This window comes from Notamacropus eugenii, chromosome 7, assembly GCF_028372415.1.
Source record: "Notamacropus eugenii isolate mMacEug1 chromosome 7, mMacEug1.pri_v2, whole genome shotgun sequence".
Lineage (NCBI taxonomy): Eukaryota > Metazoa > Chordata > Mammalia > Diprotodontia > Macropodidae > Notamacropus > Notamacropus eugenii.
This window is the reverse complement of record NC_092878.1, coordinates 28,311,496-28,333,498: the sequence shown is the minus strand read 5'-3', so window position 1 is coordinate 28,333,498 and position 22,003 is coordinate 28,311,496. Positions and strand designations below refer to the sequence as shown.

General features: G+C 41.3%; 1 protein-coding gene across 3 annotated transcripts in view; it reads left to right on the top strand.

Moving 5' to 3' along the window:
- PLA2G4E (phospholipase A2 group IVE) overlaps positions 1-17,817 on the top strand; it is a 122,422-nt gene extending 104,605 nt beyond the window's left edge. For all 3 annotated transcript variants that reach the window (XM_072624674.1, XM_072624673.1, XM_072624675.1), the window contains exons 16-20: positions 1,588-1,695; positions 6,391-6,594; positions 9,326-9,492; positions 14,023-14,212; positions 16,231-17,817. In XM_072624674.1, coding sequence (XP_072480775.1) covers positions 1,588-1,695; positions 6,391-6,594; positions 9,326-9,492; positions 14,023-14,212; positions 16,231-16,451 — 890 coding nt within the window. In that variant the 3' untranslated portion in view covers positions 16,452-17,817. The remainder of the gene's footprint in view (positions 1-1,587; positions 1,696-6,390; positions 6,595-9,325; positions 9,493-14,022; positions 14,213-16,230) is intronic.
- The last annotated feature ends 4,186 nt before the right edge of the window (positions 17,818-22,003 follow it).

Here is a 22,003-nt window from a genome sequence, read left to right as displayed (position 1 = left end):
AGGAAAGGGCAAACTCTTTCAGTATCTTTTCCAAGAAAGCCCCACATGGGGTCCCCAAGAGTCAGACATGATTGAAAAATGGCTGAGCCACAGCAACTTGGCTCAGGAATGTTCCGGAGTCAGCTCTAATCAACCCATTGTTACATTTTCAGTATGAACATTTGCACCTTGGAAATCAGCAAATATGACAGACCAGCACTTGATTTATTATTTTGTTGATTCTCTAGACCACGAATGAGGAACCTGCAGCCCTGAGGCCACATGTTGCCCTGTAGGACCTCAAGGGCAGCTCTTTGAATTCAATCTTCACAGAACAAATCCTTTTATTAAGAGGATACATTCTGTGAAGTTTGGATTCAGTCAAAGGGCCACACTTGAGGACCTAGAGGGCCACACTTGAGGACCTAGAGGGCCATACTTGAGGACCTAGAGGGCCACATGTGGCCTCGAGCCTGCAGGTTCCCCACCCTTACTCTATACGTAAGTACATAATGGAGAAAATGTTGATAATGCTGATTCAATTTAAAAGAGTATCGTGCAGACAGCCAATTGTTGAACATTTACCAGCACGCTGCTGCTCAGGCTCATTGACCCTAAGGACCCCTCTGCTAGCTTTAAATCTATGTTTCTATGGTCTTGGATTTAGGTGGAAGAAATCTGAGAAGATTTTGTGTTGGAACAAGAGTCACTTCATAATTTTGTTCTCTCCATGGTTCCCTACATGTTGTAGGTGTACAATAAATGCTTGATGAATGATAAGAGAAAGGACCAAAGAATTACAGAATATAGATTTAGAGCAAGAAATGACCTTAGTAACCGTCTAGCCGAATTCCCTCATTTTATTTGTAGGGAGACCAGAGAGGCGAAGTCCATGGACGTTAAATGACTCTAACCCAAGGATGCACATGCAGCAAATTGCAAAGCTGACTTTAAGTTATGAATCATTCTCCTTATGTAGAAGCCAGGCTGCTGTAGGGGGAGAGGGGTTGGGGTCTTGCCTTATTTCTCTTTCATATTTGACAGAGACCAGGCAGGGATTTAGCCCTCCTCTTTCCTCTGCCCCTGCCTTCTCTCCCCTGGAGATTTAATGGATTCAGACATTAGCCCTAGGAGCTATTGGGGAAGGAAGGAAGGAAGGAAGGAAGGAAGGAAGGAAGGAAGGAAGGAAGGAAGGAAGGAGGGAAGGAGGGAGAGGGGAAGGGAAGGAGGAAAGGGAGGGAGGGAGAGAGGGAGGGAGGGAGGAAGGAAGAAAAGAAGGAAGGAAGGAGAGGGAAGAAAAAGGAAGGGAGGAAAGGAAGAAGGAAAGAAGGGAGAGAAGAGGGGAGTTACAAGCATTTATTAAGCACCTACTATATGCTAGGCACTGTGCTGAATGCTTTACAAATATTATCTCATTTGATCCTCATAACAACCCTTCGAGGCAGGTGCTATTATTATCCCCATTTTACAGTTGAGGAAACTGAGGCAGACAGAATTTAAGTGATTTGCTCAAGATCACACAGCTGATAAGTATCTAAGGCCAGATCTGAGCCACTGGAAGGACCTTGGGTTTGCTAAGAAGTTCACTGTTGCCTTCTCTACCCCTAGGCTTGTGGAGCAGCATCTTCTCCCTGAACATGCTTGATGCCTGGAATCTGTCCCACAGTTCAGAGGAGTTTTTCCACAGGTGGACAAGAGAAAAAAAACACGATATCGGTGGGTAATGAGTTGGCTTCCCTTTGCAGAGGGGATTTAGATACTAACCACATGCCTAAACGACAACATGGCTCACTGAGAGGCTGGGGCAGCTAGGGAAGGAGACACCAGACAGAACTCGGAAGGGGAGAGGCTTATCTAGGGATGGTGAGGATGATGATGTCTGGAGTGGAGGGTGATTGCTTTGGAGTGAGGGAAAGGGCAAAGAGGGATGAGGCCAGACAGAGTGGTATGAAGCAGCTTTGCTGTACTGCAGTAGTAGAATGAACACTGAATTTGGAGTCAGAAGACTGAGGTTTGAATTCCAGCTTCATTTATTCATTCAGTCAACAAGCATTTATTGAGCACCTACTGTATGCCAGGTACTTGGGATACAAAGGGAAAAAAAAATCCGGTTCCTGCCCACAAGAAGCTTATATTCTATTGGAGTGGGAGGCAGTAACCTATATGCAGATAAATCAAAACAAAAGAAATACAGATTGAATACAAAGTAATTTCTTGGGGAGGGCACTAGCAACTGGAGAAGATCAAGAGAGGCTTCATGGAGGAGGCAACGTTTATACTAAACCACCTAAGAATGCTGGGGATTTTTAGAGGTAGAAATAAAGAGAGAATGGGAGGGATTGGTTACCAGGCTATTCGATCAGAGAAATGCTAGAGATATGGTTTACTGAGGTTTTAGCAAAGCATTTGGTAAAGCATCTTTGTTATTCTTAGGGAAAAGATAGAGAGATGTGGGTTTGGAACTGTCTAATGACGGTTTCAAACAATGGTCAGCTTGGAAAGCTGTCTTCACTAGAAGACTCTAGGTACCTCTTCTCAGCTCTGGGTTTAACATTTTAATCAATGACTTGAATAAAGATCTAGATGACATGCTTATTTAATTCTTAAGCATGCAGAAGTAGGAAAGATAAGGATGTTACATCACTCACTGGATGACCGCCAAGATCCACACAGCATCTGTGTAGCATTAAACTAAATCTAATGAGATGGAATTGAATAGGGATCAATATCAAGTTTACACTTGGGTTCAAAAAATTCCACTCTGCAAGTAAAGATAGAAGAAGGGAAAGATGAGTGGCATGGTAAGATAGTTTGTACAGAAAAGATTTGGGAGTTTTCAGTTGGCCACAAGCTCAATATGATTCAATGGTATGAGGTGGCAGCCAAAATAATGAATGTTTCTGGATTAAGAAAGACAGTTTCCTAAGGAATAAGGAGGTGATAGCCCCACTGCACTGTGCCCTAGTTAGACCACATCTGAAGTTTTGTTATCAGTCCTGAATGCTATATTTTAGAAAGGGCTTAATGGGATGTTCTGGAGACAACCCCTTCTGGTCAGCCAATTGTTAAATCAGCGTGTGTATTTACACCTTAAAAATCAGCAGACACTACAAATCAAGACTTGATTTATGGTTGCTGATTGCCTAGACTTCAGAAAGTGATGGAGAAAATGCTAATACAGATTAAATTTAAGGTGTGTCCTGAATTTTCAGAGGTAAGAATTTTACCAATATACCCTGGGAATAAAGCTAGAAAGTACCCAAGGAAAGATGGTAAAGCGCCTTGAGTTGACGCCTTTTGAGGATAAATTGAAGAAATGATATATTTAAGTTCACTTGTGAAGAGAATGCTCAGTAAAATGAAACTTAAAAAGAACAAGAAGAACCTATTTATTTACATGTTGTCTCTCCCATTTAGAATGTGAGTTCCTTGAAGGCAGGGACTCTCTTTGACTTTCTTGGTATACCCAGATAGCAACATATTCAGCACAGAATAAACACTTTAAAATGCTTGTTGACTGTTCAATTGATTGAAAAAAAAAAAAGAAATGAAGACTTAAGAGGACATGATAACTAGCACTGAGTATTTGAAAGGTTGTCTTGTAGAGGAGATTAGACTTGTACTTCCTGGCCCCAGATTACAAAAACAGGAGCAAGAGATGAAATCTACAAAGAAGCAGCTGTTGCTTTGATATAGAGTGAAAACCTACCTGTAATTGGAGCTGTCCAAAAGCAGAATGGGCTGCCTTCAACAGAATGGTTTCTTCCTCATTGGAGCTCTTCAAGCAGAGACAAGATGACCACTTGTTTGAGTACACAGGGGAACTATTTAGAGGGCGTGGGTTGGATGAGAGGACTACTGAGGTCTCTTCTGAGTCTAAAATTCTGTGATTCTGTGGTCCTGGGAATCTGAGAGGGAATGTCATGTATGGAAAACAGCAAGTGGATCATTTGTCCAGCCCTGGTAAGAAGGAGAGGGTTTCTTAAACCAGGTGGAAACGTATGCTGGAGATGATGATGGATATTCAATGTAAATTCTGCTATCTGTGTGACTTTTTGCTAATGACATAACCCATGACCTTTTGTGTCCTTAGCAGTAAGATGAAGACGATAATACTCACATTGCCCGGCTTGTGGTATTGTTGGAAGGCAAAGTACTTTGTGAAATGCTTACAAATGTGTGTCTAGTATCATTCTTCCATTGAATTCCCACTCCAACCCCTGGGTCCTTGAAATCTCTTCCGGGGAGCACAGTCTCTGAGAGGTCCTACCATTCTGGATAAGTGTTGAGGAAGGGAAGGTTTTCAGTGGGACTGTATGTTTCAGCTGTCTGAGTACCTGCTCTGCTAGGTGGAAAGAGGTTCATTGAAACATGTCTGGCAGCCAAGATCTTATAAGAACTACATTTAGAGCTGGAATGAATTGCAAAAGTCATCTAGTCCAAACCTCTTATTTTACAGATGAGGAAACTGAGACCTGTAGAGGTTAAGTGACTTGCCCAGGGTCACACAGGTGATAAGGGGTCCAGCCAGGATCTGAACCAAGATCCTTTGATTTCAAATCCACCCATTCTTTTTTTTTTTCAAATACCAAAACTCATGAAAGGTGAGTGCCTGAGGTTCAAAAGATTTTTATCTGTGTCAATGGAGGGAAAGCCTATAATGATGAAATCACAGATGCTTGAGTTTAGACAAATAAGCAATTGAAAGGAAGGCTCAGAGAAATATGAAAATTGTCTCCAAATATTTGAAGGACCATCATATAGAAGAGAAATTGCACTCTTTCTGTTGGCCCCCAGAGGGAAAACTCAGGATCTACATGTGATCTATACGTGCAAGAGATTAATGTCCAGAAAAGAAAACAACTGACTAGATCTGTTTAGGAGTGGAATGGGCTCTTTTGAAGGACTGTGGAGTCTTCAAGCAGAAGCCAGATGATCCATCACTTATCATATATGAGAGTAGAGATTGTTTCATCCTTCATTTTTTTATCCCTATCACCTAGCACAGTGCCTGGCACATGGTAGGGGATTAATAAATGCTTGCTGATAAATAGATAATTATAGTAAAGATTCCTTTTCTGGCATAGGTTGGATAGGTGGCTGTTTTTTCTTGTTCTAAATTCCGTGACTTTGTCACATAGCTGTAGTGGCACCCCCAAAAGATAACTTGGATAGTATTCTATTATCCCCTCTTCCCACCAAGACCAGCCTAGGCAGGACCTGGGTTGGAACTACAGAGGCTTTGGTTAATTGCAGCAAAGTTTCCAGAAGAGGGAAAAAGGGAGGGGTAGGGAGCAGGGACATACCAAAGGAACCTTGCCAAAGGGTAAGGGTGGGGCAGAATTGTGGCATGAGCAAGGCAGAAGTCAGCAGCCAAGGGCACAAGTTTGTGAACTGGAAAAAGTCAAACAGCAGGGGTGTGTTAAGGAAAATCCAAAGGCAGTGGCTAGGCCTGCTGATCAAGAAGCTGAACGGGTTTGAGAAGGTAGCAATATTCAAAGAGGAGCCTGTGTTGGAAGCGGGAGCACAATTTAGTGGGAGTTGGAGAGGGAGTGGGAGGTAAAGTCCAAGGTCCTGAAATTCTGTGGTTAGTAACTTTCAGACAATAAGCATTTACTAAGCACCTACTGTATGCCAGGCACTATGCTAAGGGGCATTGAACTAGATGAGGAAAATTCTAATTCTCTATACTTGCCATTTTCCTCTCCATCTTGACTGTGTATTATAGACCTCTACCCTCCAACTTGTGAGTTCCCTGTGGCTGGAGAGTACGGGCTGTCACTGTCTTACACACACTTAAAGGAATGCATGAACCTTTCTTTTAGAATCTCTTTTCTTTGAGTCTCTCTCCCTTCCCTCTATCTCTTCTGTCCTCCATTCGTGGTCCCTTGGCCTCTTCCTTGTCTCGGTCCCCAATCCTGTGGTCTTGGGTTCTTTCTACCTCTAGCCTGGGGTGTAGAATATTAGCTTACTTGAGTGAAAAGACAGCTTTTTGTCAATTTAGAATAACAACAGCACGCGTTTACATAGCACTTCTGGTTTACAAAGCACTTTACAGTAATTATTTCACAACAAATCTCCTCATCTCTGCCTCTTGGAATTCCTAGCTTTTGTCAGTGATAAATGCAAGCACTGCTATGAAGTCCTTCTCCCTATCCCCCAAATGATCTTGGATTCATTACATACGTCGTTCATTCAGTTACATCCAACTTTTCATGACCCCATTTGGGGTTTTCTTGGCAAAAATACTACAGTAGCTTGCCGTTTCCTTCTCCAGCTCATTTTACAGATGAGGAAACTGAGGCAAACATGGTTAAGTGACTTGCCCAGATGATGTCATCAGGTTCCAACTCATTATCTGGAGAAATTCTAGTTTCCTCATCCTGCTCCCTCTCCCCTCTTTTCTTTCAGAGGATGAACCTTTATTGCCTGAAATCCCCAAGTGTGAAGCAAACGTCCTGGAGACAACAGTGGTGTTACCTGCCTCAAAGCTATCTAATACTCTCCGGGATGTCTTCACCTACAGAGCCTTCGTGTCTCAATTCCACAACTTCCTCCAAGGCCTGCAGCTTCGCACAGATTACCTACAAAATAGCCAGTTTGCTACCTGGAAAGGTGAGCTTGGTTCTGGGACATCTCTATTTTTGCCTGTGTCCATTTGGAATAAATGCAAGTGGCTTTTTAGTTTGCCTTGTAGGTGGACAAAAATCCCCAAATTTGATTGGCCTTCAAGTATTTTATTTTGTTTTGTTTTTATCTGAATTTTAAAATTTCCCTCCTTGCCTCTCAGTTCACAGTGTCAAGAAAAGTGGCGGGTCTAAAAGCGAGCAATCAAGTTGTCAATCAATCAACAAGTGTTTTTAAAGTCCCTACTATGTGCCAGGCAGAGACAGCGCGCGCAAGAGAGAGAAAGAGAGAGAGAGAGAGAGAGAGAGAGAGAGAGAGAGAGAGAGAGAGAGAGAGAGAGAGAGAGCCCCTGCTTTCTAAGTCCTTACATTCTTGGTACAACAGAAAGAACCTTAGCTCTGGAGTCAGATCCCACCTCTGACAATAACTACCTATGTGACCTTGGTCAAGTAAGAAGGAAAGGGAAGGGAATCAGTATTTATATAACACTTACTATGTGGTAGGCATGATACTAAGCACTTTTTACAAAATATTATTTCAGTTGATCCTTAAGATAGATGCTATTATAATCCTCATTTCACAGCTCAGGAAATTGAGGCAAAAAGAAGTTAGGTGACTTGCCCAGGGTCACACAGCCAGCAAATGTCTGAAGCCAGATTTGAACTCAGGTCTTACTGATTCCAGACTTAGTGTTCTATTCACTTCACCACCAGCTGTCCTTACCAATTACTGTGATGTTGGTTAAGTCACTTCATTTCCTTGGTCCTCAGTTTCCTCATCTGTAAAAAGAGGGATGGAACTCTGAGGTCTTTTCCAACTCTAAGCCTTTTTTTTGATTGGGGGCAGCTAGGTGGTACAGTGGATAGAGCACCAATGCAGGAGTCAGGAAGACCTGAGTTCAAATCTCACCTCAGACGCTTGACACTCACTGGCTGTGTGACCTTGGGCAAGTCACTTAACCCCAATTGCCTCATCCTGGGTCATCTCCAGTCATCCTGATGAATATCTGGTCACTGGATTCAGATGGCTCTGGAGGAGAAGTGAGGCTGGTGACCTGCACAGCGCTCCCTCACTCAAAATCAAGTCAAGTGCAAGTCATGTCATCATTTCTCTGATGGCATGATCTTCTTCGGCAATGAAGGACGAACACATACAGGTCTTTGGTTGGTTGGTTGGTTGGTTGGTGTCCTTTGTTCTCAGAGAGGACCAAAATGACATCCCTATGCTGGAGTCAAGTTACAGTGTCTTCGACTGTGGCTGATCAGACCAATACGAACCCAGAATGTTCTACCACAGGTCAGGCACTTGCACCTATGAGCACAAAGCAGCAATAACCTAAATCGTGAATATTCTTCCTCATTTCCTCATCCTGGCTCCCTTCAAGGCTCAGATCAAATTTCACCTTCTAGAAGAGTGCCTTTCCAGCTCCTTCTTCCAACCCCCAGCCCCAGGTCCTTCCCTCTGAGATTACCTATCATTTATACTATATGTACAGTGTATTTATATTTGTAATGCACAGTTGTTGACATGTGGTCTCTCTTTCATTACAGTTTAAGCTCCTGAAGACAAGGAGCATGTTTTTTGACTTTCTTTGTATCCCGATGCTTCAACACCGCCCTTGTCATATAATAGGCATTTTAAAAACACTTGTTTATGTCAGAGAGAAGGACCAAAGCTTTGAGTACGACTCTATTTTAAAAAAAATTAATTCATTTTTTATTTTTATTTTGAACACCAAATAGAAGCATTTATATATGCATGTGTGTGTGCATGCATGAGTGTGTGTGTGTGTTTGTATGTGTGTATACATACATACATACATATATATATACAATGCATTTAGGAAAAGAGAGTTGTCCATGAAAATGCTTCACTCTATGATACATAGCTTGATTTTCTTTTAATGTACATAAGACCAACCTAAGCAGTCCTGCCTATATAGTTTTCTTTCTAGACTTCCTTTGGCTCTTTTCTCTCCATTTGAAGGAAAAAAAAAGAGAAATCCTCAAAGATCCACATTTCTTTCTTTCCTTCATCTCTCTCTCTTTCCTTTCTCCATCCTTTCTTTTCTACTCTCTCCCTCTTTTCTACTCTTTCTTTCCATTTTTCTTCCTTCCTTTCTTTCCCTATCCTCTCCCTTCACCCTCCCACCCACCCCCATTGGGAAAAAAAAAAAGAAACAAAGCCCTTGTATATGCCTCTCCATTTTCACCAGCTTCTTACTTTGCTGCATCCTGCTGGGTTCGAGAGCCTGTCCCAATGATTTCAATCAACACGTACTTACTGAACCGGGGTGTACAGTCACATGCTTGGCCCTGAGCCAGAGCAGCTCCATGAATTTGTCAGGGCTGTGTTGAGCCCTTCCCTTTCACTGAGATCTAACGGGATGATATAACTGGTTTTCTCTGCCCATACTGTGCAAGATCAACCAAAATCCCTAAGAGAATGTGATCTTTCAATGACCCCAGTCAGAAAGGGTCAGCTCTTTTAGAACTACAATGCACATTGGTGGAGTAGATTGCAGAAGTAGAGAATATACAAGGGACAGTTGGGTTCTTTTTCTGTTCCCTGGGTCTTCTGCAGAAGAATCCAGCCTGTGAAGGATCAGACAGAACAACCAGTCCCCACTTTGTGCCCCTAGGTATTCGCTGTTGCTAAGGGAGTGATGGTGTTACAATTAGCAGGGGTGTATTAATAACTGCAAGGGCTTGGCTTTCAGACACAGTGCTGGATTGTTTCCCAAACCGATTGACACAGTCTGAGAATCATCTCTGCCTACTGGATACTGCATTCTTCGTCAATTCCAGTTACCCACCCCTCCTGAGATCCGAGAGGAAAGCTGATATCATCATCCATCTCAATTATTGTGCGGGTTCCCAGATAAAGGCAAGTGATGGAAAATAATTAGAGCAACAGTGTGATGAAGTGGAAAGGGTGCTCATTTGGAGTCACAGGATCTGAGTTCAAATCTTGGTTCTTTCTTGGGCAAGAAAACAAACAAAAATAAATTTCCATTTAAATGGGACTTTCTTTTTAATTTTAAGAATTTCTTAGTCCCTAAAATTCCATGTTTTAGAGGGGAAAAAACATCATGATGTGCGACCTTGGGCAAGTTACTTATGTTCCTTTTTCCTCAGTTTCCTAATCTGTAAAATGAGAAACTGGCTAGAGGAGATGACCTGCGTGTCTCTCAACTGTAGATCTTTGATCCTATGGATGAAAACTCAGTCTCCTCTCATGTTTTAAGGCTTCCAAAAGTCTTTCCTCACATCCCTGTGAGAGAGGTACTGCATGTGTGCTATGGACAGAATGCTGAGCCTGGAGCTGGAGGCCCCTAGGTTCAAATCTCTCTTTTTTTTGTATTTAGCTAGCCATCTGTGGGACCATAGACAAATCACTTAACATGCCTGGGTCTCAGTTTTCTCAACTGTCAATCGAGAGAGAGTTGGACTATGTAACTTTTATGGTCCCTTCTAGTGGCAAGACTACTTATGATTCGTATACCCCCATTTTATAGATAAGGAGTTAACTAGGGAGATCAGTGGATAAAGCACGGGGCCTGGAGTCAAGAAGACTGGAGTTCCAATCTGATCTCAGGCATTTGCTAGCTGTTTGATCCTGGGCAAGTCACTTAACCTCTGTTCGCCTTAGTCTACTACAGTAGAAAATGGCAAATTACACCAGTATCTTTGCCAAGAAAATCCCCCACGGAGTGCTGAAGAGTCAGACGTAACTAAACAAGAACAACAACATGGATGAGGAAACTCTGACTCCAAGAAATGAAGGGACTTACAAACAGTCTCATAGACAGAAAAGTATCAGGGCTGGAATCTGAACTCTAAGATATACAATCACAGATTTAGAGCTAGCAGGAACCTCGAAGATTGTCATATACTCCAATGTCTTCTTCTTAAAATGAGAATGAGGCTCAGACAGGTTAAATAAAGTTGTCCAAGCCTCTGACTCCAAGTCTGGAAGAGAAGCTGCTCTGTTTTTAATGTTTTAATCAGGTCAGCCTAAAGCAGATTCTGCCTGTGCAGATTCACACTAAATCCTTGATCCGAGCCAAGAGTTTTGGATTCTCTTCCGAGACTGATTCACTGGGGCATGTAATTTCTTTCTTTTATTTTTGGGGTCACCTGGGAGAATATATGAGCTCTGAACTGGGAGGAAATAATGGTGTCTGGAATCCTAGACCAAGAGAGGCAGAAGTTTTATTGTTTTCCATGAATAACATGAGCTCAGCCATCCAAATGACTAAGGAGGCATCCAGCTGCCAGTGACGTTCATCTAAACATCTGGACTAGAATTTTAATCAGCTCCAATAATAGACTCTTATCCTAGACACTGATTTGAGTCTACTGCATTTGGAAATTCTTCCATAGCTTGTGCTGAAGAGAAAAATTTTAATAATTAAGAAAATAAATGGATCTTAATTCTGTACCTTTATACCCTTCAAGGGCACCACAGTGTCTTCATTTTAAAAGGAAAAGGGAGAGAAGCTTATACAAAATTACCCCCCCCCCAAAAAAAGGATGTTACAAGTTTCATATTTATTTTGATTTTACTTTTCATTTATTCAATCAATATTTATTATCTCCTAGTGCCAGGTACTAATGAAGATACCAGGATGTATAAGGCACAGTCCCTACCCGCAAAAATAATAGGGTCATACTTGTACAAAAATATCTATAGTAGCTATTTTTGTGGTGGCCAAGAATTGGAAACTGAAGGGATGCCTATCAATTGGGGAATGGTTGAACAAATTGTAGTATATGAATATAATGGAATACTATAATGCTGTAAGAAATTCTGAGCAGGCAGACTTCAGAAAAACCTGGAAAGATTTATATGAACTGATGCTGAGTTAAGTGAAGAGAACCAGGAGAACACTGTATACAGTAACAGCCAGATTATACAATGACTAACTTTGACAGACTTAGCTCTTCTCAGCAATGCAAGGATCTAAGACAACTCCAAAAGACTCATGATGGAAAATGCTATCTATATCCAGAGAAAGAATTATCGAGTCTGAATGCAAATCGAAGCATACTATTTGCTCTTTTTCTTTTTTGTTTTGTTTTGTTTCTTCTTTCTTATGGTTCATTCCATTGGTTATAATTCTTCTTTACAACATGACTAATGTGAAAATATATTTAATGCGAATATGTATGTAGAGCATATATCAGATGCACATCCTCTTAGGGAGAGGGGAGGAGAAGAAGGGGGAGAAAATGTAAAACTCAAAATCTTATGGAAGTGAATGTTGAAAACTAAAAATAAATAAATTAATTTTTTTAAAAAGAAGAAATTTGGGAGGCACTTGACATGTCAAATACTTAGAAAACTTCATGAAAATAAAATTGATTATATTTTCACACCAAAAAAAAGAATCATAGGATCAGAAGCAACTAGGTGGTACAGTGGTCATGGAATCAGGAGGACCTGAATTCAGATTTGACCTCCAACCCTTGACACTTATTAGCTGTATGAGTCTGGGCAAGTCACTTGACCCCAATTGCCTCACAAAAACAAGCAAACAAAAAGAATCATACATAGGGTGCTGGGGCTAGAAGGGACCTCAGAGGTCATTCAGTCCAATTCCGTCACTTTACCAATGAGAAAAGTGAAGCTCAGAGAATTGAAGTAATTAAAGATCACATAGGAAGTGAGATTTGAACCCAGGACCTCTGAATCTCTAACCAATGCTCTTTCTAACAGTGCTTAATAAACGTTTATTAACAAATTGATCGAGTGACAATCAATTAGCTAATTATTGTCAACGTGGATGTAGTGCTTTGAGGTTTGTAAAGGGCTTTCTATACATTATCAGATTTAATCCTTACTATAATAAGTCCATGAGCTCATTACTACAGATAATGTGATTCTCATTTTTATAGAGAAAGAAGCTCAGGCTCAGAGAGGGCAGGGGTAGAGTTCCATGGAAGATAAGACACACATACAAAGAGCTCCAGGACAAAAAGTCCAGGAGAAATACAAAGGACTACAAAACTGCAACCATCATTTCTATTTTTACAGTGCTTTGGGGGAGGCCTCATTGAAAATGCTTTCATTCAAGTTACCTGGGGAAGTTGTTTTTCAGTCTAGCCTTCTTCCCTTTGCCTCTCCTTTATTCTGAAAATAATTGAAAGTGACCAGAACCATTTGGGGGAGCTAAGTTTGTTTGCTCCCAATTGGAAAACATGAAATTGGGTCCAGTAGGGTTCTTGGGCATTTCTCGGAGCAGAATCCTGTAAGTTGTGCTGGCAGCCCATTTAAACAACCAGGGTATATTTAATGACTACTATGTACCAGGCACTGTGTTAGGTGCTAGAAATACAGAGACAGAAGTGAAACAAGACCCTGCCCTCAAATATTTAGGTTATATGTGTATAGCACTTTAAAGGTTTATATGGGGAAACTGAGGCTGAGAAAGAGTAAGTGGCTTGCCTAGGGTCACACAGCTATTAAGTGACTGAAAATGGACTTGAACTCAGGTCTTCCTGACTCCAGTTTCAACGCTCTATCCTCTGTGCCAACTAGCTGTCACTCAACTGCCTCAGTTTCCTCAACTGTAAAATGGAGATAATAGCACCTACCCCACAGAATTATTGTGAAGATCAAATGACATAATATTTGTAAAGTACTTAGCACCATGCCAGGCACATTGTAAGTTTTAATAAATGCTTTAATCCTTTTCCTTTCCGTGTTCCCTGCTCAGGGAGCTTGGAGTCCTGCCAGGGGACATGTACTTAGGATAGGGAAGAAGGATTGGACTAGTGATTTTATTAGGAGAAGGAATTCCTCCCAGGTGAGGAAACACCTTCTACCAATGCAGGTAGACATTTTCTCTGCAATTTAGGGTGTTAGAGTATTGTCCCCAAACTGAGAGGTTAAATGACCTGCCTGAGGTCATATAACCACTCTGTGTCAGAGACAGGACTTTGAAACCAGGTCTTCCTAGCTTCAAGACCAGCCCTTTATTCACCACACCATGTAGCCTAAAATGTACATGTAACATATAGGTATATATAAAAGAGATACAGGATAATTGGGAGGGGAGGGGAAAGAAGGCATTACCAGGTAAGGAAGATTCGGAAAGGCTTCCTGTAGGAGAGGTAGCACTTGAACTGAGCATTGAAAGAAGATTCAAGCCAGTTGGATGGCACAACAGATAGAGTACAAGCCCTAGTGTTAAGAGGACCTGAGGTCAAATCCAGTCTCAGACACTTCCTAACCATGTTACCCTGGACAAGTCACTTAACTCTGATTGCCTCCATAAAAAAAAAAAAAAACCCTCCATAAAAAATAAAGTAGGAATTCTAAGAAGCAAAGTCACATGAAGAGCAAGTCTCCATCCAGGTGAGCACAGTCTCTCTTAAGACTCATGTTTTCTCTTATGAATTTTTTTTCTAGCCCCTAAAACAGACCTGTGAGTACTGCAAAGTGCAGAATATCCCCTTCCCCAAATACAATATAGAAGAAGAAAGTGAAGACAGCCTAAAGGAGTGTTACCTGTTGGTACCTGATGAGGATGCCCCAGATGCCCCAGTAATACTGTTCTTTCCACTGATCAATGGCTCTTTCCAAAAGTATAAGGCCCCAGGTAAGTCACTCTCCCTTTCAGAATCACCCCAGGTTTGATCTCAAGGACACTGATGACGCTTTGAATGAGAGCTCTAGAAATAGGAGGTCTTTTCAGAGGTGAGCTAACTGTAGTGCTTTGGTTAGAAAAAGAACAGACTAAGTGTAATGTTAATCGGATCTTCCCTGTCCATTAATAGACCTCAAGTACCTTTTGTTAATTTCTACCGAGGCACTGGGTAATAGGGTCCTGCCCTCCATCTCTGAAAAGTGTATAAATACTCTGAGGTGAGGTTTTACTTTGGGGCTTACTTGTTGGAAGTATTTGGCCAGAGGAGATTCTGGGCAGCCACTAAGGAGCCCCCCAGCTTTGAAAACCCAGATGTCAGTGCTTCTCTCTCTGGTAACTATGTATGTATGTATGGTCAGACAGCTGGATCTGTCTGTTGATCTGTGATGTATGCATTGCTTATGGTCAGACAGTTGGAAGCCCTGTCTGTTGGCTGATCTTTGTTTCTCCGTATTTTCTCTGAAGTTCAGGGTGCTGATTTTTCCCCCTGAACCAAATGAATGACATTAAAGTGATTGTTGACCCCTCAAAAGTTGCTTTCCTTTTAGAAAAGCAGATCTAAGAACCTGTACAGCAGGCCCCCTGTGTACTTTGGGGTCCTTGCTGATACTCTTTGTTGGCTACAAAGCCACACACTAGAGCTTTTAACCAGGGCAACCGGGGCTTTGCCCCACAGTATTAGAATGTAGGGGGCATTAATAATATTTAGTTAGAAGCACAGAAAAAACTGAGTTTAACACCTAGTTAGCAAGAATAATTACCTAAAATAGGAAAGCTTGTCAGTTAACTTAATGAGTTTAATTTTTAATATAAAATAAAATAGGAAGTTTGGTACTTCCTCCTCCACCCAAGTAGAGAGTCACACCCCAAGTAAGCTCCTCCTTGGCCTAGCAACAGCTAGGCCTTCCCACCAAAGCTGTTAATGCGTCCCAGAACTGCTACTCCATTGCCTTGCTCTGGAATGGTTACTGCAGTTTGGTTCCACGCTTAAGTCAGTTAGGTAACAGTGGAGAAAGTGCTGGACAGGGATCTAAGAAGTCCTGAATTCCAGTCTTGCCTCAGTCTTACTATCTGTGTGACTGAAATTCACTTAGACTTTCTCGGCCTCTGTTACCTCATCTCTAAAATGGGATTGACAGTTGAACCTACCTCCCAGGGCTATTGCAAGGACTAAATGAGATAATATATATAAAAGGCTTTGCAAACTCTAAATGCTAACTTTATTAGTGTAGTCCTACACAGGAAAAGCTTGCCTATGGTAAGGTGATAAAGTCATCTAACCCTCACCTCTGTAGCCCTAATGGTCTATGTACAGTTGGTGGAACAGACCAAGAGTATAACCAGTGAAGGGCAGCATCTTCTCAGGAACTTAGTCTAGGCAAGGGTAAGGAACCTATGGCCTCAAGGTCACATGTAGCCCTCTAGGTCCTCAAGTGTGGCCCTTTGACTGAGTCCAAATTCCGCATTCCTTAATTCCTTAATGAAAGGATTTGTCTTTAAAACTTGGAGTCAGTCAAAAGGCTGTCCCCAAGGACCTAAAAGGCCACCTGTGGCCTTGGGGGCTAGGGGGGAGGTTCCCCACCCCTGGAGCATTGAGAAGTAAAATTATTTGTTCAAGGTCACACAGCCAGTATGTTTTAGAGAAGGACTTAAATCCAAGTCTTCCTGACTTTGGGGTCAGCTCTCCATTCACCACACCTAGCATGTACATAAAGGGTAAGAAAGAAGCATGTCATTAGGAGGAACCTCAAGAGTGATCATCAGCTGAGCAGGTGCCTGTGTAGGAGGGTCAGACTGCAGTCCAAGAAATGTTATAAACTAAATGTTTTGATTGGGTTGTTCCTTATTTGGAAGGATTGATCCCAAATGCTCCACCGACACGGAAATGTTCCCAATCCTTAAGAGGGATATAGGTCAGAGGTTAGCAGAATTTTGAGAGTGACTCAAAGCTTCCTGTGTTCTTCCCTTAGGTGTGGAGCGTAGCCCAGAAGAGATGGAGGATGGACATGTTGATATCTACGGCAACAATACTCCCTATGCCACCAAGGAGGTAACTTATACAGAGTCTGCTTTTGATCGAATGGTGAACCTCTCTGAATACAACATCCTGAATAATGCAGACACTATCCTTCAAGGCTTACGCCTAGCCATGGAAAGGAAGAAGCAGTTAAAGAAAGCGTGTTCTTCGTAAACGTGGTGACCCTCATGAATGGCATTTCTGTCTCTTTCATCATTGCATCAGAATCAATACCAGCTGATGAGTTGGTAGAGGATGTTCTCTGTCACTGAGAGAAGGACACACTCAGCCTGACTTGAACATGTACCTGCTACCTATACTAGGGAGAGGGAGAGATGTGAGGGAAGAGGCAGAAAATTATAAAAGAGAAGGACATTGGGCTTTCATATCCAAGATGAAATCACTGGAGTTTTCTTAGCTAAAAAAAATTTTAAAAGCTCTTCCTGAATAACTCCCTGAAACAAATGGAGTACCATTGTCACAGGCTCAGGTATACCGTCATCTGAGAAGGCTGAGGGCCGTGACAGGGGGAAACCCCAGAACCAGAGTTTGTTTTAACTGAGAGGAAACTTGATACAATAGAAAAAAGAAAAAAAGAGTATTGTAATCAGAAGACCTGACCTCAAATCTTAGTTTGTCCATATGTATACATACACACACATATATGACATATAGTCATACATACTATTTGCGTGACTGTGAGGAAGTCATTTGACATCTCTAGTTGTAAAATGAGGAGAACTGGACCAAAAGATCATTTTTCCTCTATAAAGTGTAGATAATGACTTCAACCTCTTCTCCTTCTCACTTGCAAGGATGTCCCAAGGAAAAGGGGGATGTGATCTGTAAAGCAGTTTTAAATTTCTCTGGAAATTTACTATGGTCATTTTTATTGGTCAGAATAGTGACTATGTGAGTACAATGAAGCCATCTTGGCATCTTCAGTGATACAGGTGACCAGATTCGGTCAGTTTGCCACTGACCATTCAGAATTAGAATGGACTCGACTACAATGAAATGTTGTTTCATCCACATTCACATCTTAGCAAATGCTAGGCAAAGTTTAATTTGTTTGGATTGCTGATTTTAGGGAATAGCACTGATCAGGGTTAGAAACTAAGGTAAAGATTCCCAAGAACAGTTAGAACAAATCTGTAAGCCATGAGAGCCCTGCAGTAGAAAATTCTGAGCCAAGGTCATGGAATGCCATTGACTTCACAGAATAGGTGTTCTCGGGATCCAGAAGCCAAGGTCAAATGAAAGTGTACTCTCAGAGTACTTGACTTTGGGTCCTCTTCTAACTCTACCTCTCTCCTTGCCATTCACAATCAGGTCATGATTACTGTTATTTATCATGTAAACACAATCTGCTTAAATTATGTAAGAGTGAGCCAAATTACCAGGGCGTGTGTGTGTTGAAAGGAAAACAACAGTTACCTTGAAACTTACATGATGAGGTTTGTATACATACTGTACTGTACGAAAGTATGGATTCATTAATGGACTTTAATACTGAATTAAACTGATGATCTAACAAGTACGTTTGGTAATTCTTCTCTCACTGTCTGATAACATAAATGTTAGTCACACCTAAATGACTACAATAGCTTACTAACGGGCCTCTAATTCTTTCCCTGCCTCAGTGAATCTGTCATATCGTGGACATAGGAATCTCATGGGTTTGAATGTCATCTCAGGGTAGGTGACTCCCAGATCTATATTATAATAATATTATATTTATATTATATTATAATATATATTATAATAATATTATAATAATAATGAACATGCACGTAGTACTTTAAAGTTCGCAAAGCTCTTTTACACATCTTAACTTATTTGATCTTCACACCAATCCCATGAGTTAGGTGCTATTATTTTGTTGCAGTACATCCATCTTTCTTGAAAACGACCAATGTCATCATGAGGGTGATTCACTTGCAAGTGAATTGGATTTCAGTGAAGCGGAGTTGTGCAAAGTCATCAGTTTCACTCCCTCCAACAGAATCATCGGAGCCCAGTGGCAAGATGAAGATGAAGATGACTGGTGATGGCCCAGGACATGGCCCAGGATGAAGAGGGTGATCTTGGTCTTTCTAAATTAAAGTCTTTCCCAAAGGGTCACACTCATTTAATGACTAAGGGGTGGGTGAGAGTTGAGACAAAAGATGGACCAATTTACCATCCAAAAGATCTCAATCTGGGAGAAGACTCTCAGAGTTGTTTTTTTTTTAAGCAGAACAGAAAATAATTGCTATTTACACTCATTCTAAGCCATCAAAATCTAAACAATGAGACACAGAGGCTTGAGCTAGGCCAGGTGTGGGGAACCACATGTGATCTTCTTTTCCATTGAATCCAAATTTTAAAAGGATTTTAAAATGCTTTAAAAGGATTCATTCTGTAAAATTTGGAGTCAAGTTTTAGTAAAAAGGCTGCACTGAGGATTTAGAAGGCCACATGTGACCTTAAGGCCTGGGTTCCCCATCCCTGTTAGGTTTCTTATTGACCATTCAATGAAAGCTATAATGATTTGGGTTTAAAGTCATAGTCAAGTACCTCCATTTAAAACCCAATGTGGGGAGGCAATTAGGTGGTGCAGTGAGTATGGTACAGTACCGGCCCTGGAGTCAGGAGGACCTGAGTTCAAATCCAGCCTCAGACACTTGACACACTTACTAGCTGTGTGACTTTGGGCAATTGCTTTGTCTTCCCCCTCCAAAAAAAAAAATAAATTAATAAAGCACAATGGGCTTTTTTAAAGCCTATTTTTCAGAGCTATATTTCAAGAAATCATATATGAGGACCTCTTTTCAAAGAAGCTATCATCCCCATTTTACAGATGAGAAAACTGAGTCAGGCAGAGGTTAATTGACTTGCCCAGGGTCACACAGTGTCTGAAGCAATCTTTGAACTTGAGTCTCCCTGATTCCAAGTCTAGCACTCTATTTCTGAGCTTCCTTATTTCTGTCAAGGAGACCAGCACCTGTCCTGTGACTTGGGTTTGCAACCTCATAGCCATCCTTGACTCTTTACTCTCTCTTACATTTTTATTTTTGAAGCAGCTGGTGATTCAGTGGTTAGAGCACTGGGCTTGGAATCAGAAACACCTGAGTTCAAATTCAGTTTCAAGCACTTCCTAGCTACGTGACCCTGGGCAAGTCACTTAACTTCTGACTGCTATCCAAAATGGATCCACTGGAGAAGAAAATGGCAAACTACTCCAGTATCTTTGCCAAGAAAAACCCAAATGGGGTCACAATGGTTCAGATATGACTGAAAACAACTGAACAACAGCAACCCTTGTATCCACTCAACTATTGAATCTTGTCATTCCTATCTCCTAGCATCTGTCTGTTACTCTCTATTCCCATGGTCACCACCCTAGTTCAAGCTCTTATCACTCCTTGCCTGAACCATTCCAATAGCCTCTTATTGGTTTCCCTTCCTTAAGTCTTCTCTCTCCAATGTGTCCTCCATGGCTGCCAAAGAGATCTATCCTCAAGCACAGGTCTAAGTATGTCACTTCTCTGTTCAAGAGATTGTGATTGATGGGGTGCTTGGACCCCAATTCCAAGATCACATTTCTCCCTAACTTCAAAACACTATCCCTGACAGTTTTCTCCCCAGTCCAAGGATACTATGCCTAGCAATAACTCATGAGTCGGACCCAGTAAAACAAACTATCTTTCCCCATGACAAAAATGAGCTGATCTCATTCTGAAATTCTCTTGCAAAAACAGGACTATCTTGTAACCACAGAATTGTCATGTATTGATTCTCAAAGTTATCACATTCAATCCAGAGGTCAAGCTATAGACATCAACTCTCAAAGCTATCTTGCTACAGACATAACAGACCAAAAATATACCCCTTAGAAACCTTTTCTTCTGGTTTCCAGTGGTGAATGATGCCAGTGAACAAAGTTGTAAATTATCATCTAATTAGCATATCTGACAGATGTACTTTTCCTACATAGGCTTTAGCATCATTCCTATTAAGTTGCAATTTCCCTAAGGAATGCAAATTCTGTAAGGAACTCTGCCCGCCATATTGGTGTTATAATAAATCTTTGCGAATTGACTTAAAGAATGCTTGGGTTCATGAATTCATTCCAGACGACCCTCTCCTGTACTTCAGTCCTTGAAGGGTCCCTGAACCCTTAAACCACATCAGTAATGACTCCCTATGACCTCCAAGATCAAATATTAACTCTTCTGTTCTGCTTTTAAGTTATTCCATGTGCATAGTAATCCATCTCTTCCTTCCCTGCATTTATATTGCATGGCTATCCCCATCAGATAGCTAGATGGCATAATGGATAGAGCACCCTAGTCAGCAAGATCTGAGTTCAAATGTAGCCTTAGACTCTTACTAACTGTGTGATCCTGGGCAAGTCACAACCTCTATTTGCTTCAGTTTCTCATCTACAAAATGGGGACACAATGGAGAAGGAAATGGCAAGCTACTCCAGCATCTTTGCCAAAAAAACCCCATGGAGAAGTCCATGGGGACACAAAGAATTGGACATGACTTAACAATTCCCCATGCCTAGAATACGTTCTTCTCATTTCTTAGAATTTCTTGTTTCCTTTAAGATTTATCCAAGTACCACTTTCCACACGAAAACTTTACTGATCCTCACAAGTGCCTATTTTTTCATTGCCAAAAAAAGTACGTGTGTGTATGTGTATAGATAGAAAGATATAGATATGTACACACACACACACACACACACACACACACACACACATATCTCTGTTCTTAAGATGGGTAGGCATCTGGAAAGCAATTTGGAACTATGCCCAGCAAATTACCAAACTCTGGAAACCCTTTGACTTAGGAATACCAAAGAAATTGAATAGGAAAAGGATCTATATGTATAGAAATACAGCAGATCTTTTCATAGCAGCCCCAAATTAAAAACTCGGGTGGTATCCTCCTATTGGGGAAAGGCCAAACAAACTAGTACATGAATATATTTGAAACATTATTATGCCAGAAGAAATTATGAAAATGGACAATTTCAGAGATGCCTGGGAAGACTAACAAACCGATGCAAAGAAAAGTGAGAAGAACTAGGAGAACAATTTATACAATGAGAACAATTTTTCTGGAGTCCCCATTTTGTGAAGAGGCCAGAGCCCACCTGCCTTCATTCCTCTCCTGGTCCTGTTCTTTCCTGACTCTTTCTTTACTTTAAAACCATTCCCCACCTACTGCTGGCTCATCTTGGAACTTCCCTTGGTACCTAGGGCCTCCTAGCCCTGGAACAACCTACCATACCTAAGGACTCACCAAGGAATATCCCTCCTCGAGGCCTTCTTCCATTGGTGAGTTACTCCTGGATTTTGTGAAGTGGTCCAGGTTGGCCTGCCTTCATACCCCTCCTAGTCCTTTTTCTAACATTCTCTGGACTTTAAAAATCACTCCCACACTTCATACCAGTCTCCCCTCCCCCTACTTTTTAGCTCCCTTTTGTGTGTTTCTTTTCCTTTTAGAAAAGAAGTTTCTTGGGGGCAGAGATAGTCTATCTTTTGTTTTATATTTGTATCCCCAGGGCTCAGCATAGCGCCTGACAAATAGTAAGCGCTTAATAAATGCTCATTTCCTTCCTTCCTCTAAAATGAAGAAAAACAACTTTGAAATACTTTAGAACTCTGATCAATGCCATGACAAAATGAAAGTCCAAAAGAATGATGATGAAACAGGATAGTCACTACCCA